The sequence below is a fragment of the Dipodomys ordii genome, unplaced genomic scaffold, assembly GCF_000151885.1.
Source record: "Dipodomys ordii isolate 6190 unplaced genomic scaffold, Dord_2.0 Scaffold166, whole genome shotgun sequence".
Classification (NCBI taxonomy): domain Eukaryota; kingdom Metazoa; phylum Chordata; class Mammalia; order Rodentia; family Heteromyidae; genus Dipodomys; species Dipodomys ordii.
The window spans coordinates 149,522-163,037 of NW_012267382.1; the positions used below are offsets into that span (position 1 = coordinate 149,522).

At 47.5% G+C, this 13,516-nt stretch overlaps 1 protein-coding gene across 2 annotated transcripts in view; it reads right to left on the minus strand.

Annotated features, from left to right (window-relative positions):
* The window catches only part of Sirt3 (sirtuin 3), a 19,250-nt gene extending 5,734 nt beyond the window's left edge, over window positions 1-13,516 (minus strand). For both annotated transcript variants that reach the window (XM_013033396.1, XM_013033395.1), the window contains exons 1-4: window positions 13,319-13,516; window positions 13,007-13,239; window positions 11,272-11,372; window positions 1,170-1,331 (exon numbers count right to left, since the gene is read on the minus strand). In XM_013033396.1, the coding sequence (XP_012888850.1) occupies window positions 1,170-1,331; window positions 11,272-11,372; window positions 13,007-13,239; window positions 13,319-13,365 (543 nt within the window). In that variant the 5' untranslated portion in view covers window positions 13,366-13,516. The remainder of the gene's footprint in view (window positions 1-1,169; window positions 1,332-11,271; window positions 11,373-13,006; window positions 13,240-13,318) is intronic.

Here is a 13,516-nt window from a genome sequence, read left to right on the forward strand (position 1 = left end):
CACAGCGCACCAGTCAGCAGGAAGAGACCTGACATAGCGCACCAGTCAACAGGAAGAGGAGACCTGACACAGCGCATCAGTCAACAGGAAGAGACCTGGCATAGCGCATCAATCAACAGGAAGAGGAGACCTGACACAGCGCATCAATCAGCAGGAAGGGACCTGACACAGCGCATCAGTCAGCAGGAAGAGGAGACCTGGCACAGCGCATCAGTCAGCAGGAAGAGACCTGACATAGCGCACCAGTCAACAGGAAGAGGAGACCTGACACAGCGCATCAATCAGCAGGAAGAGACCTGGCACAGCGCATCAGTCAACAGGAAGAGGAGACCTGGCACAGCGCACCAGGGCCTCTTGGCCCTGCTCTCCATGCTGGCCAGCACGCCCCTCAGCTCCTTTGTCTCTCTTGAAGGCACACATACAGCACCTGACAAGGTTGTGTCCAAATTCACTTTGCATCCACTCACCCACCCTGACCCACTGTGTTGCTTTTCCCATAGTACACCCTGCCCTCTAAAAACCCTGTAAGCTCATACCTTTGTCTTACTTTGTCCAGAACACCAGTGAGGCCTGGCTTACTGGAACAGTAATAGTGCTGGGCCTGTCAGCAGGCTGGGCTTTCTGGCCTTTCTGTCTGCTGGTGCCTAGATCCAGTCAGGCTCATCTCTTTTTCATGGTCTCACTGCTTACTCTAAGCACACCTTTTAGAAATTTCCTGGCGATCAGAGCCAGACGCAGATCAACTTCTTGGACACATCTAGTGGGTGTCTTAGGCAACCATGTGCAACTCAGTATCTCTCCGGATCACCCCTTACCAGCAAAGCCAGCCCTGCCTGCAAACTAAGCAATACATGTTCCCCTCCCCAGGCTACAGTCCACTCCTGCAGTAGCATCCAAGGTACAATTCCAGCCCTGGGTCAGCTGCTCAGGTTTGAGCCTGGTCCCATACAAGATGGGCTTCCTGACCTGGTCTGGGAGACCCACCACACTGCAGCACCTTCTCTTCCTCCCGTCCCATACCCATTCACTTAACCTGACCCACTCCCCCAGGGCCACCAAACACGAAATGCTTTGGATCCACTCACCTGCAAAGACAGCATCTTCACACTACTCTGTGGTAACCCCCCGGTACCCACTTCCACCCAGCACCCACCTCCACACTGACAAACCTCCAGGGAGGTACCCAGGATGAGCAGCAGATCTGCCATGGGGAAATCAGCCACGTGCAGCAAGAATCTCTGGGGCATCGGCTCCCCAAAGAACACGATGTCAGGCTTCACAACACCCGTGCAGACAGGGCAGCAGGGCACCCGGTCTGCCATCACTTCCGCCTGGGGAGACAGGGCAGCACTAAGAAGATATCTTGTAAGAGGAAAAGAGGAGAAGGCAACAATGTTTCAAAAAATCTCAAATATGCACAAAAGCTGAATTATGTAATGAACGGCCAGGCACACAGCTTTAGTGATTAATTACCAATAGTTTGACAAATGTTTCATATAAATGTCCTAAAGCATTTAAGAAATAATCCTAGATATCACCTAGCTTCACCCACAAATCGTCCCCCAGGCTGCATGTCTACCCGGAACCGCATCTGTGCAGTCCCCGGCCCTCAAATGCTGTTCTGTGGCCTCTGGCCTACAATGAGACAGCAGACATCAGTCCTGGTTTAAGCTGAAGTGAGCAGGGCATGGCTTTGGTGTTAGCGTTTAGTCTTCTACAACTCGCTGGCATGGCCAGGGGTGACGACAGCTGCCAAAGACCATGTCCTTGTAGGACAAGATGAAATAGACAGCAACTGCTAATCTACCCTGGACCAGTGCACCAAGTGGACAAAGGAAGCATGGAGGAAGGCATCCAAGCCTGGTGCTCCTGGCTCACGCCTGCAATACTCAAGACTGAGATCTGAGGGTCCTAGTTCAAAGACAGCCAGTGAAGGAAGTTCCACCATACTTATCTCCCATTAACCACCTAAGCCAAAAGTGGAGCTGTGGCTCAAGTGGTAGAGCACTAGCCTCAAGCAAAACAGCTCAGGGGGGAGTTCAAGCCCCAGTACCATCGCCAAAAAAAAAAGGGGGGGAGAGAGGGGAGGAAGACACTTGCATTATAAGACAAAGCTTTGTGACTAACATGACATGCATTAGTAGAGTGAATCAGCAAGAACAAACAGAAACAAATGACAAAAAAAAGATCCAGCTTGGACTTCAGATATTGTCATCTACAGTTTTTTTTTTTTTTTTTACTGTATCATGTTCAAATTAAAAGGGAAAGAAAAAAATAATAACAGCTAGGCATTGGTAGCTCACGCCTATAATCTCAGCTACTCAGGAGGTCGAGATTTGAGGATCTGCCAGCCTGGGCAGGAAAGCCTGTTAAGACTCTTTCTCCAATTAACCAGCAAAAAGCCAGAAGTGTAGTTGTGGCTCAAGGCGCAGATCACTAGCCTTGAGCAAAAAAGCTCAGGGACAGGGCCTATGCCCTGAGTTCAAGCCTGAGGATTAACACCAAAAAAATAACCATTAAGAATTTTTTTTTAAAACAAGGGCTGGGAAGGTGGCTCAGTGGTAGATAGCTTGCCTTGCATGCATGAGGCCCTGGGTTCGATTCCTCAGCACCATATAAGCAAAAAGAAAAAAGCTGGAAGTGGTGCTGTGGCTCAAGTGGTAGAGCGCAGCCTTGAGCTGAAGAGCTGAGGGACAGAGCCCAGACCCAGAGCTCAGGCCCCAGGACTTGACCAACAAATAAAAAAATAAAGAGATCCATGGCACAAAATAAGAGCCCAGACTGAGGCAAACAAAGGCAACTGATCTCTGATAAAGAAGCAGAGGCAATCCAATGGGGAAACGACACTCTGCAACAAAAGGTGCTGGAATGCTTGGATGTTCACATGCAAAAAAAAGTCTGGACAGACTACATGCTTCACAAAAATTAACTAAAAATGGCCAGGCATCAGTAACTCACACCTGTAATCCTACTCAGGAGGCTGAGATCTGAGGACCATGGTAGAAAAGTCTATGAGACTCTTATTTCCAATTAATCAGCGAAAAGCTAGAAGTGAAACTGTGGTTCAAGTGGCAGAGCACTAGCTGTAAGTTATAAAAAAGCTCAGGGACAGCACTGAATTTAAGCCCCAGGATCAGCACAAAAGTAAAAACAAAAACAATCCCAAAGGCCATAGAAGTAATTCATGTCAAATATTAAAATTAGAAGCTCTTGTTATGTGAAGGATATTGTCAAGAGAATGAGAAAAAAATGCCACCGACTGGAAAAAGTTTCAAAAGACCTAGCTGATAAAGAATATTAACTAAAATCTAAAGACCTCTTAAAACTCAACAATAAAAAATAAACAGATTAAAAAGAAACCTCCCCAAAGAAGATTCGAAGATAAAAAACCACATAAAATTATGTGTAACATCACAGGTCATCAAGTGACAAAAATTAAATCAGTGAGACACTTCTACATGCCTGTGAGACACTTCTACACGCCTGTGAGACACTTCTACATGCCTGTAAGTCACTTCTACACGCCTGTGGGACACTTCTACATGCCTGTGGGACACTTCTACATGCCTGTGAGTCACTTCTACACGCCTGTGAATCACTTCTACACACCTGTGAGTCACTTCTACATGCCTGTGAGTCACTTCTACATGCCTGTGGACACTTCTACACGCCTGTGGACACTTCTACACGCCTGTGAACACTTCTACACACCTGTGAGTCACTTCTACACGCCTGTGAGTCACTTCTACACGCCTGTGAGTCACTTCTACACGCCTGTGAAACACTTCTACACGCCTGTGAGTCACTTCTACACGCCTGTGAGTCACTTCTACACGCCTGTGAGTCACTTCTACACGCCTGTGAGTCACTTCTACACGCCTGTGGACACTTCTACACGCCTGTGAGTCACTTCTACACGCCTGTGGACACTTCTACACGCCTGTGAGTCACTTCTACACGCCTGTGAGTCACTTCTACACGCCTGTGAGTCACTTCTACACGCCTGTGAGTCACTTCTACACGCCTGTGGACACTTCTACATGCCTGTGAGTCACTTCTACACGCCTGTGAGACACTTCTACATGCCTGTGAGTCACTTCTACGCCTGTGGACACTTCTACACGCCTGTGAGTCAGTTCTACACGCCTGTGGGACACTTATACACGCCTGTGAACACTTCTACACACCTGTGAGACACTTCTACACGCCTGTGGGACACTTCTACACGCCTGTGAGTCACTTCTACATGCCTGTGAGTCACTTCTACACGCCTGTGAGACACTTCTACACGCCTGTGAGTCACTTCTACACGCCTGTGAGTCACTTCTACACGCCTGTGAGTCACTTCTACATGCCTGTGAGTCACTTCTACACGCCTGTGAGTCACTTCTACACGCCTGTGGACACTTCTACACGCCTGTGGACACTTCTACACGCATGTGAGTCACTTCTACACGCCTGTGAGACACTTCTACACGCCTGTGAATCACTTCTACACGCCTGTGAGTCACTTCTACACGCCTGTGAGTCACTTCTACATGCCTGTGAGTCATTTCTACACACCTGTGAGTCACTTCTACACGCCTGTGAGTCACTTCTACGCCTGTGGGACACTTCTACACGCCTGTGAGTCACTTCTACACGCCTGTGAGTCACTTCTACACACCTGAGACACTTCTACGCGCCTGTGAGTCACTTCTACATGCCTGTGAACACTTCTACACGCCTGTGAGTCACTTCTACACGCCTGTGAGACACTTCTACATGCCTGTGAATCACTTCTACACGCCTGTGAGTCACTTCTACATGCCTGTGAGTCATTTCTACACACCTGTGGGACACTTCTACACGCCTGTGAACACTTCTACATGCCTGTGGGACACTTCTACACGCCTGTGGGACACTTCTACACGCCTGTGGACACTTCTACACACCTGTGAGTCACTTCTACACGCCTGTGAGTCACTTCTACACACCTGAGACACTTCTACACGCCTGTGAGTCACTTCTACATGCCTGTGAACACTTCTACACACCTGTGAGACACTTCTACACGCCTGTGAGACACTTCTACACGCCTGTGGACACTTCTACATGCCTGTGAGACACTTCTACACACCTGAGACACTTCTACACGCCTGTGGACACTTCTACACGCCTGTGGACACTTCTACACGCCTGTGAGTCACTTCTACACGCCTGTGGACACTTCTACACGCCTGTGAGTCACTTCTACACGCCTGTGAGACACTTCTACATGCCTGTGGGACACGTCTACACGTCTGTGAACACTTCTACACACTTGTGAGACACTTCTACACACCTGAGACACTTCTACATGCCTGTGGGACACTTCTACACGCCTGTGAACACTTCTACACACCTGTGAGACACTTCTACACGCCTGTGAGACACTTCTACACGCCTGTGGACACTTCTACACGCCTGTGAACACTTCTACACACCTGTGAGTCACTTCTACACACCTGTGAGTCACTTCTACACGCCTGTGAGTCACTTCTACACGCCTGTGAGTCACTTCTACACCTGTGGGACACTTCTACACGCCTGTGAGTCACTTCTACACGCCTGTGGACACTTCTACATGCCTGTGAGACATTTCTACATGCCTGTGAGTCACTTCTACACACCTGAGACACTTCTACACGCCTGTGGACACTTCTACACGCCTGTGAGACACTTCTAACTTCTACACGCCTGTGAGTCACTTCTACACGCCTGTGGACACTTCTACACGCCTGTGGACACTTCTACACGCCCGTGGGACACTTCTACACGCCTGTGGACACTTCTACACGCCTGTGAGTCACTTCTACACGCCTGTGGACACTTCTACACGCCCGTGGGACACTTCTACACACCTGTGGACACTTCTACATGCCTGTGAGTCACTTCTACGCACCTGTGGACACTTCTATACGCCTGTGGACACTTCTACACGCCTGTGGACACTTCTACACGCCCGTGGGACACTCCTACACGCCCGTGGGACACTTCTACACGCCCGTGGGACACTTCTACACGCCCGTGGGACACTTCTACACACCTGTGGACACTTTTACACGCCTGTGAGTCACTTCTACATGCCTGTGAGACACTTCTACACACCTGTGAGTCACTTCTACGCACCTGTGGACACTTCTACACACCTGTGGACACTTCTACACGCCCGTGGGACACTTCTACACGCCCGTGGGACACTTCTACACGCCTGTGGACACTTCTACACGCCTGTGAGTCACTTCTACATGCCTGTGGGAGTGACCCACATCCAGAGCTAACAAGGAAGCATGCTGGGAAGGACATGAGGCAACAGAACTCTCAGCACTGTCGTCGCACTGAATGTAAAACCACTTGGAAGACAGTTTGGTGATTTATGATCAAACTAAACATACTACTACTACATGACCTGCCTGCAGTTAGGCATGTGAGCACTTGAGCACCTGGCAGGGGTCAATGCAGTGTGCAGCTTTTATCAGCTAGCTCGCTGAAAGCTCCCTCACCTCAGGCTGAGTATTCGGTTCTGGGCCTGGCCAGCCGTGCCTACTGTTGGCCCCGAAGAGACCACAGCCTGTTTTTGTATTTGCTTCCTCGTTAAGAGCCTGACCTCAACTCTACCTCCCTGTATAACTTTCATCCTGTGGGAAGGTTGCTACCCCTCACTGCTGTAATAAATAGTTGAGAACAAGTCAGGCCTGTTCTTTCTCCTCCGTTTTCATAACATAGGGAGCCGAAACCCAGGAGAGGTTAGTATCCAGAGCTAACGGACCCCCCCTTCCGCCTCCTGGCCATGTCTCCCCAGTCTTCAGTCTCCATCTCTCCTTGGGGTGTCTCTTCCTGCACACACACCTTTTCTTTTCTCTCTCCCTCTGATGACCTCCGGACCAGAGACCCTTTACCACTGGACTGCCTCCATTCCGGTTGACAACCCTTCAGCTTGTGTATGGAGAGAGAGATGCAGGCTGGGTCCTGGGGACCCCCTCTAGGTTCCCTCTTGAAGGCTAGCTGTTGTAGACTTGCACTTTTGACCCCACAATACTGCAAGATATACATTTCTCCAATGGAAAGGCAAGTGGTCAGAGTTTCCTAAGCCCAAGCCTTTTTCCGTATTTGCTCTTGTAACTGCATTCTTCCACTCTGCAGTCAGTCCTCTATAAGCAAACTCCCTCTGTGCCTGCCAGACCAGTTCTTGGCATCCCCAGGTGGCCACCTGTGCCAGATCACTGCCAAAATGGCGCGTCTGCTCTGGCTCCTTCACCAGTCTATCGCTGGGTAGTTTTAAACCTAAGCCTCAAAAAAGTTCATCAGATTTGTGTGTGAACACATGTGTCTATTTGTTTCCCAAGTATGTATGTTTTAGATACAGAGCTGACATCTTAATTATATCCGAAAGTGCTATTTTCAGTTAAAAAGTAACTAGATTGTTTAATCAGTTGCTGTTTCAAAACTCTCACATCTATTGTTGAGTTTTGTGATTATGGATTTTGTGCTCTGCAGCATTTAGTCCCATGGGGGGAGAGGGAATAAATAACTCTTCCAAGTACTTTTTGGTCAGACTTAACTTTTATTCTTGGTAAGTTTTAGGTAAGCCCTGTGTCAAAACTATTTCTATTGATCTCCTTGTTACTTCAGTTGGGAGTAAGAGGCTATTACAAAGACTCGTTAGATTTGAGGATCGTGCTTCAAAGCCAGCCATGGCAGAAAAGTCCCTGTGAGACTCTTATGGCTAATTAATCAGCAGAATGCTGGAAGTGGTACTGTGGCTCAAAATGGTAGAACACTAGCCTTGAGCAAAAGAGCTCTGGGACAGTGCCCAGGCCCTGAGTTCAAGCCCCAGGACTGATAAAAGAGGCCAAGTGGGACATTAGCCCAGCAAGAAGCAGACACCCGCATGACAAAGCTTGTCCTGGGGATGAGAGTCTATCCAGAGGCAGTTGGAAAAACTTCAGATAAGAGAGAATGATGTCATACCCTAAATGGAGTTCACTTTGTGCATGCCCTTTCAAAATTAACCAGAGCCAGGAGACCATAGAAAATAGTCAGTAAGCATGCCTATCTATGTTCATACCTGTCTTTTTCTAACTGGGCAGGAACTTACATCTATTACTGCTATTTCTATTTATAGTGGATCTCCCAACCATACTCTATAATATTAAGGCCGCCCACCAGTCCTTTAACCACTCCAATACAGCCTCAGCTTCTGTCCACTAGGCCCTCCTCTACGCAGTCACTGATGTTAATTAGTCAGGAGTAGTAAGGGACATGATCCACTAACTCCAGGACCGCCTACAATGTAGGAGACAGGGGCTAGCCAAGTCACCCAATTTTTTTCTTTTCCATCCTTCTGCAGTCTGTAGGCCCAATAATCATGATCTGGCAATATATATAGGCCCCTGCCTTGATTTCCAGGAACATGTGCGAACATTCACATCCCAATGGGTGACCAACTCCTTCATGTCCATGGGATACCACCCACTCAACAAAGAGAAGCCCTGTCCAACACAAGACCTCACTGAAACCAACATCTAAACATTGCCTCTCATCAGCAGGAAGTATAAAGAAGGGCGACCATTGACCTTTTTTCCAGCCTCCCCTTTTTAGTCTCAGTCCAATTTTTCTATCTATCCAGGGACTGAATCTGAAGAATCGACCCCCAGGTCAAGCGAAACCCCAGGAGCACACTCATGTGCTAACTGCAGGCAGGTCATTCTGACCTATGCCTGGCTGAAAGTTCCCTCACCCAGGCCAAGGGTGCTTGCCCTTTGCCCCCAAGAGACCACAGCCTGTTATTTTATTTCTGTTTCCTTGTTAAGACCAATAGAAACCTGACCCCAACTCCACCTCCTCACACAACCTTCATCAGAGGAAAGGTTGCTTAACTCTCACTGCTGTAATAAACAGTCCTCACCTGCTGAGAGCAAGTCTGGCCTATTTTTTGATCCTCCACTAACGTAACACATACTACATACAATTCCAACTCTGTAACATTCTGGAAAAGTTAAAATTTAGAGTCAGTAAAAACAAACAAACAAAAAAACAAAACCAGGCTGACAGAATGGTGAAGGGCAGGAGGCTTAAACAAGCATAGCACAGAAGAATTTTAGGACGATGAAACTATCTGTATGCTACTATAATGGTGGACTTGAATCATCACACATTTCTCCAAACCCACAGAATACACACCAAGAGTGAGCCCTAATGTAGTTTTATATTCTGGATGATACTGACATGTCCATGGGGGTTCACAGCACACCCACTCTATTGGAGAATTTCAGAGAGGGGAGGCTGTGCATGTATGGGGCAGGGAGTATATGGGAATTGTCTATAATTTCTACTCAATTTTGAACCTAAAACTCCAAAAAATAAAACCCACTTGAAGAAAAATATACTTTATCCATTCCTATGGTTTGAGGTTAGCCCAGGCAAAAACTGGTGAAATCCTATTTCTATTTGTCCCCCTTATCTTTGGTGCTCAGGGCCTTATGCATGCCTGGGAAAAATAAGCTAGGTGAGGTGGTACAGGCCTGAAATCCCAGGCTTGAGTAGCAGAGGCAGGAGAATTTAGTCTGAGGTCACCCTGAGGAAAAACACAAGACCCTAGTTGAAAAGCAAACTAAAAGCAAAGAGGACAGAGTTGGACTCAAGTGGGAGAGCATCTGGCTAACCAGTGCAAGACCTTGAGTTCAACCCTCAATACTGCCAAGAAAAAGAAAATTACAAATATCAAAAGTAAACATGGGTGCAATGGTTCAAGCTACTTGGAAGAAGATCAGGAATTGCAGTTCAAAGCCAGCCTGGTCATAAAATTTATGAAACTCGAACTTACTCAACTGCCTGACACATCCCAGCAATAGGAAAAAGTAGGAAGGTTGAAGCACAGACATAAAAACAAAGAGGTTACCTTAGAAATAACCAATACAAAAAGGAGCTGGAGGAGCTCAAGTGGTCATTCACCTGCCTTGCAATAGCAAGGCCTTGAGTTCAAACCCCAGTACTACTCAAACAAAGTGTTCCACAATAGGTGAGAGGCTAAATGTAGTACTCCATAGCTAATAAAAAGAAGGAGCAGGACTTTAGGTGTCAACACTAGATAACTGAAATTCTGCAAAGAAAGTGAGTGCAGAAGATGAAGCTTAATTAAGACTCCATCACTGAAAAACTTTAATGTCCATGTGCAGACACTTCTCTTTTTCTTTAAAGGCCCTGAACATTATATACCAAATTGTTAAAGGCAAGGCAGGAGGGATTGGTTAAAGGGAAATTCAATTTCCTTGCATATTTCTGTACTTAGTTTTAGTTTCCAATTTTGGTCTTCCCATCATGCAATTGGTGCTGGAAATCATACCCAGTGACTTATGCATACCTAGAAAGTGCTCTACCATTGACTCATAGCCCCAGCCCTGCCTTTGTTTTTTATAAGCACATGGTACTTTTCTAAATCCAAAATAAAGCCAGGTGCCAGGGGCTCAAGCCTATAATCCTAGCTACCCAGGAGGCTGAGCTCTGTGGATCATGGTTAGAAGCCAGCCCAGACAGGAAAGTCGTGAGACTTTAATCTCATATTAACCACCCAAAAGCTGGAAGTGGAGGTATAGCTCAAATGGTGAAGTGCCTACCTTTCATGAAAAAGGTAAGCGAACAGTGGCCAGGCCCTGAGTTCAAGTCTCAGTAGCAGAACAAAAAACTCCTGAGGTTTGAATTCAGGGCCTGGCCACTGTGCAGGAGCCTTTTTACTCAAGGCTAGCATTCTACCACTTGAAACACACCTCCACTTCTAGCTTTTTGGTGGTTAATTGGAGGTAACAGTCTCGTGGACTTTCCTGCCTGGGCTTGCTTTAAATCACAATCTTCAGATCTCGGCCTCCTGAGTTGCTAGGATTACAGCAATGAATCACTAGTACACAGTCACCACATTTTTATTTTTATTTATTTATTTTTTGTCGGTCATGGGCCTTGAACTCTGGGCCTGAACGCTATCCCTCAGCTCTTCAGCTCAAGGCAAGTGCTCTACCACTTGAGCTACAGAGCCACTTCCGGTTTTCTGGTGGTTTATTGGAGATAGGAATTTCATGAACTTTCCTGCGCCGGCTGGCTTTGAACCGAGATCTTCAGATCTCAGCCCCCTGAGTAGATAGGATGATAGGCGTGAACCACCGGCGCCCTGTTCACACACATTTTTAGAATAGCACTTACCACTTTTACAGCACCCTCAAGAACTGAAGAAAGGAGACTCATCAGTAGAAAACTCACCCAGCAGTGGTCCCCTGGGAAGGACCTTCGACAGACTATGCAGGTAGCTGAGGCAAAAGTCCCATGAGCTTCCACCAGCTTTCCAGCTGGGATGCCAGACACTGAAATTGAAACCAAAGTTCAGTGTTAACAGCCTGAGATAGCTGAAGTCTGGGCTTGGCAAGCCTAAACTTTAAACAAACTGGAATGGCTAATAAACAGACTAAAATGTAACTTCTCAGCCGGGCATGGTGATCAGCATACCTCTAATACCAGCACTCAAGAGACTAAGGCAAGAGAATTATGAGTTCCAGACCAGCCTGGGCTACAAAGCAAGACTGTCTAAAAAAAACAGAAGGTGAAGAGCTGGAGACTTCTTAAAAAGTGTGCTACTGCTGTTCAGTTCTGAAAGGCTTGGGGCAGAAACCTCCACCAGTGTCCCACCAGTGTCCCAACTACCGTGCTGGAGCGATGGCCCGGCAACTCCACCCTCCTCCAAGGCCTGCCCAGCTGCTCCTTGCGAGAAGAGAGGGCCTCGGGCCTTCTCCCAGGAAGTGTGCTCCTGGAGCAAAGCAGGTCTATTCAGATGACAGTACTTCTGCAGACTGGCAGGGCGGCTGCTGCTCACCAGTGCACCAGTACTGCACCTTGGGCAAGGCCCTGACGGCACTTCCCTCACACAAATAGCCTGGCAAGCACAGCCTGCACAACGCTACTGCAACCACAGCAATTTCACCAAGAAATTATCACAGGCTGACCTGGACAGCACTGAATATTTGGTGATTGTTCTGTGTGATAACAGTTGTCTTAAATAACTGTGGTGATCTATGTTCTAAAGTATATCTCCCAAAGATACCCACTGGTTTACAGATTGTTTCTAAATTAAATTGGGGGCAGGAGTGTGAAGGAAATGCCGAAAGAGCATAGACCAACAAGGACTGGCATGTCAGTAATGAAGAGTTATGGAGAAGACATAAGAGCCCCTTGCAACCTTCTCTTTATGTACTTGACATATTTCTTTTCTTTCTTTTTCTGTGCCAGTTCTGGGGTTTAAGCTCAGGGCTTGGGCACTTTTTTGCTCAAGTTAGTGCTCTACCACTTGAGCCACAGCTCTACTTCTGCCTCTTTTTTTTTATTAGGTTTTGTTTTTTTTTGTCGGTCATGGGGCTTGAACTCTGGGCCTGGGTGCTGTCCCTCAACTCTTCAGCTCAAGGCAAGTGCTCTACCACTTGAGCTACAGCGCCACTTCTGGTTTTCTAGTGGTTTATTGGAGATAGGAGTCTCACGGTCTTTCCTGCCGGGGCTGGCTTTGAACCGCGATTCTCAGATCTCAGCCTCCTGAGTAGCTAGGATTACACGCATGAGCCACTGGCGCCCGGCTTACTTCTGGCTTTTTGATGGCTAAATGGAGTTAAGAGTCTCACAGACTTTCCTGCCTAGGCTGGCTTCAAACTCGATCCTCAGAGCTCAGCTTTCTGAGTAGCCAGGATTACAGGCATAAACCAAGTGGCTCCACATATTTATTAAGAGACAAAAAGGAGATCATCACACTAGATTCATAAAACAATGTGAATTTTAGTTCTTCCTCAAACTCACAACCCAGTAACTTTGTGGGAATAGGGAGGCTCCTAACAATAGTCTGGAACACTTGGAGAATGCAAAGGCATATCCAGTTGGCTTGAAACAGCCCCAGGGATGAGGCCCAGCCCTACCTGAAAACAGGCATAGAATGTTCGAGGGGGGGTAGAGGGCTCACCTCTCTCAAGCCCGTCGATGTTTTGTGTATAGAGCCGCAGAAGCAGACCCTTGTCATGGAGCAGTCGGAGGAAGTAGTGAGTGACATTGGGCCTATAGTTCCCAGGGTACAGCTCCTTGGCCAAAGTAAAAAAGGGCTTGGGGTTGTGAAAGAAAAATTCAAGTTCAAAAATGGCTTCAGGGTATGGGATGTTGTACTGCTGGAGGTTGCTGTAAAGGCCGCTCCCGGGAGATCTGTGGGATAAAAGGAAGAAGTCTAACCCTTCAGAAGAGTGGAGACATAGCATCAATGCCACTGGGGGTTCAAGTGTACCTGAAATCTGGAATGCCACTGGGTGTGCTAATGCCAGCCCCAACCATGGCCACGACTCTCTGGCAGGCTCTGGCACGAATCAGCTCAGCAATATCCTGAAGGGAAAGCTTCTCCTTCTCATGATTGCCTCCACTTCCAAAGAGGCCTGAAGCACCCACAGAAAGAGATATGAATCTTCTTCCACCTGTAGCACTGACA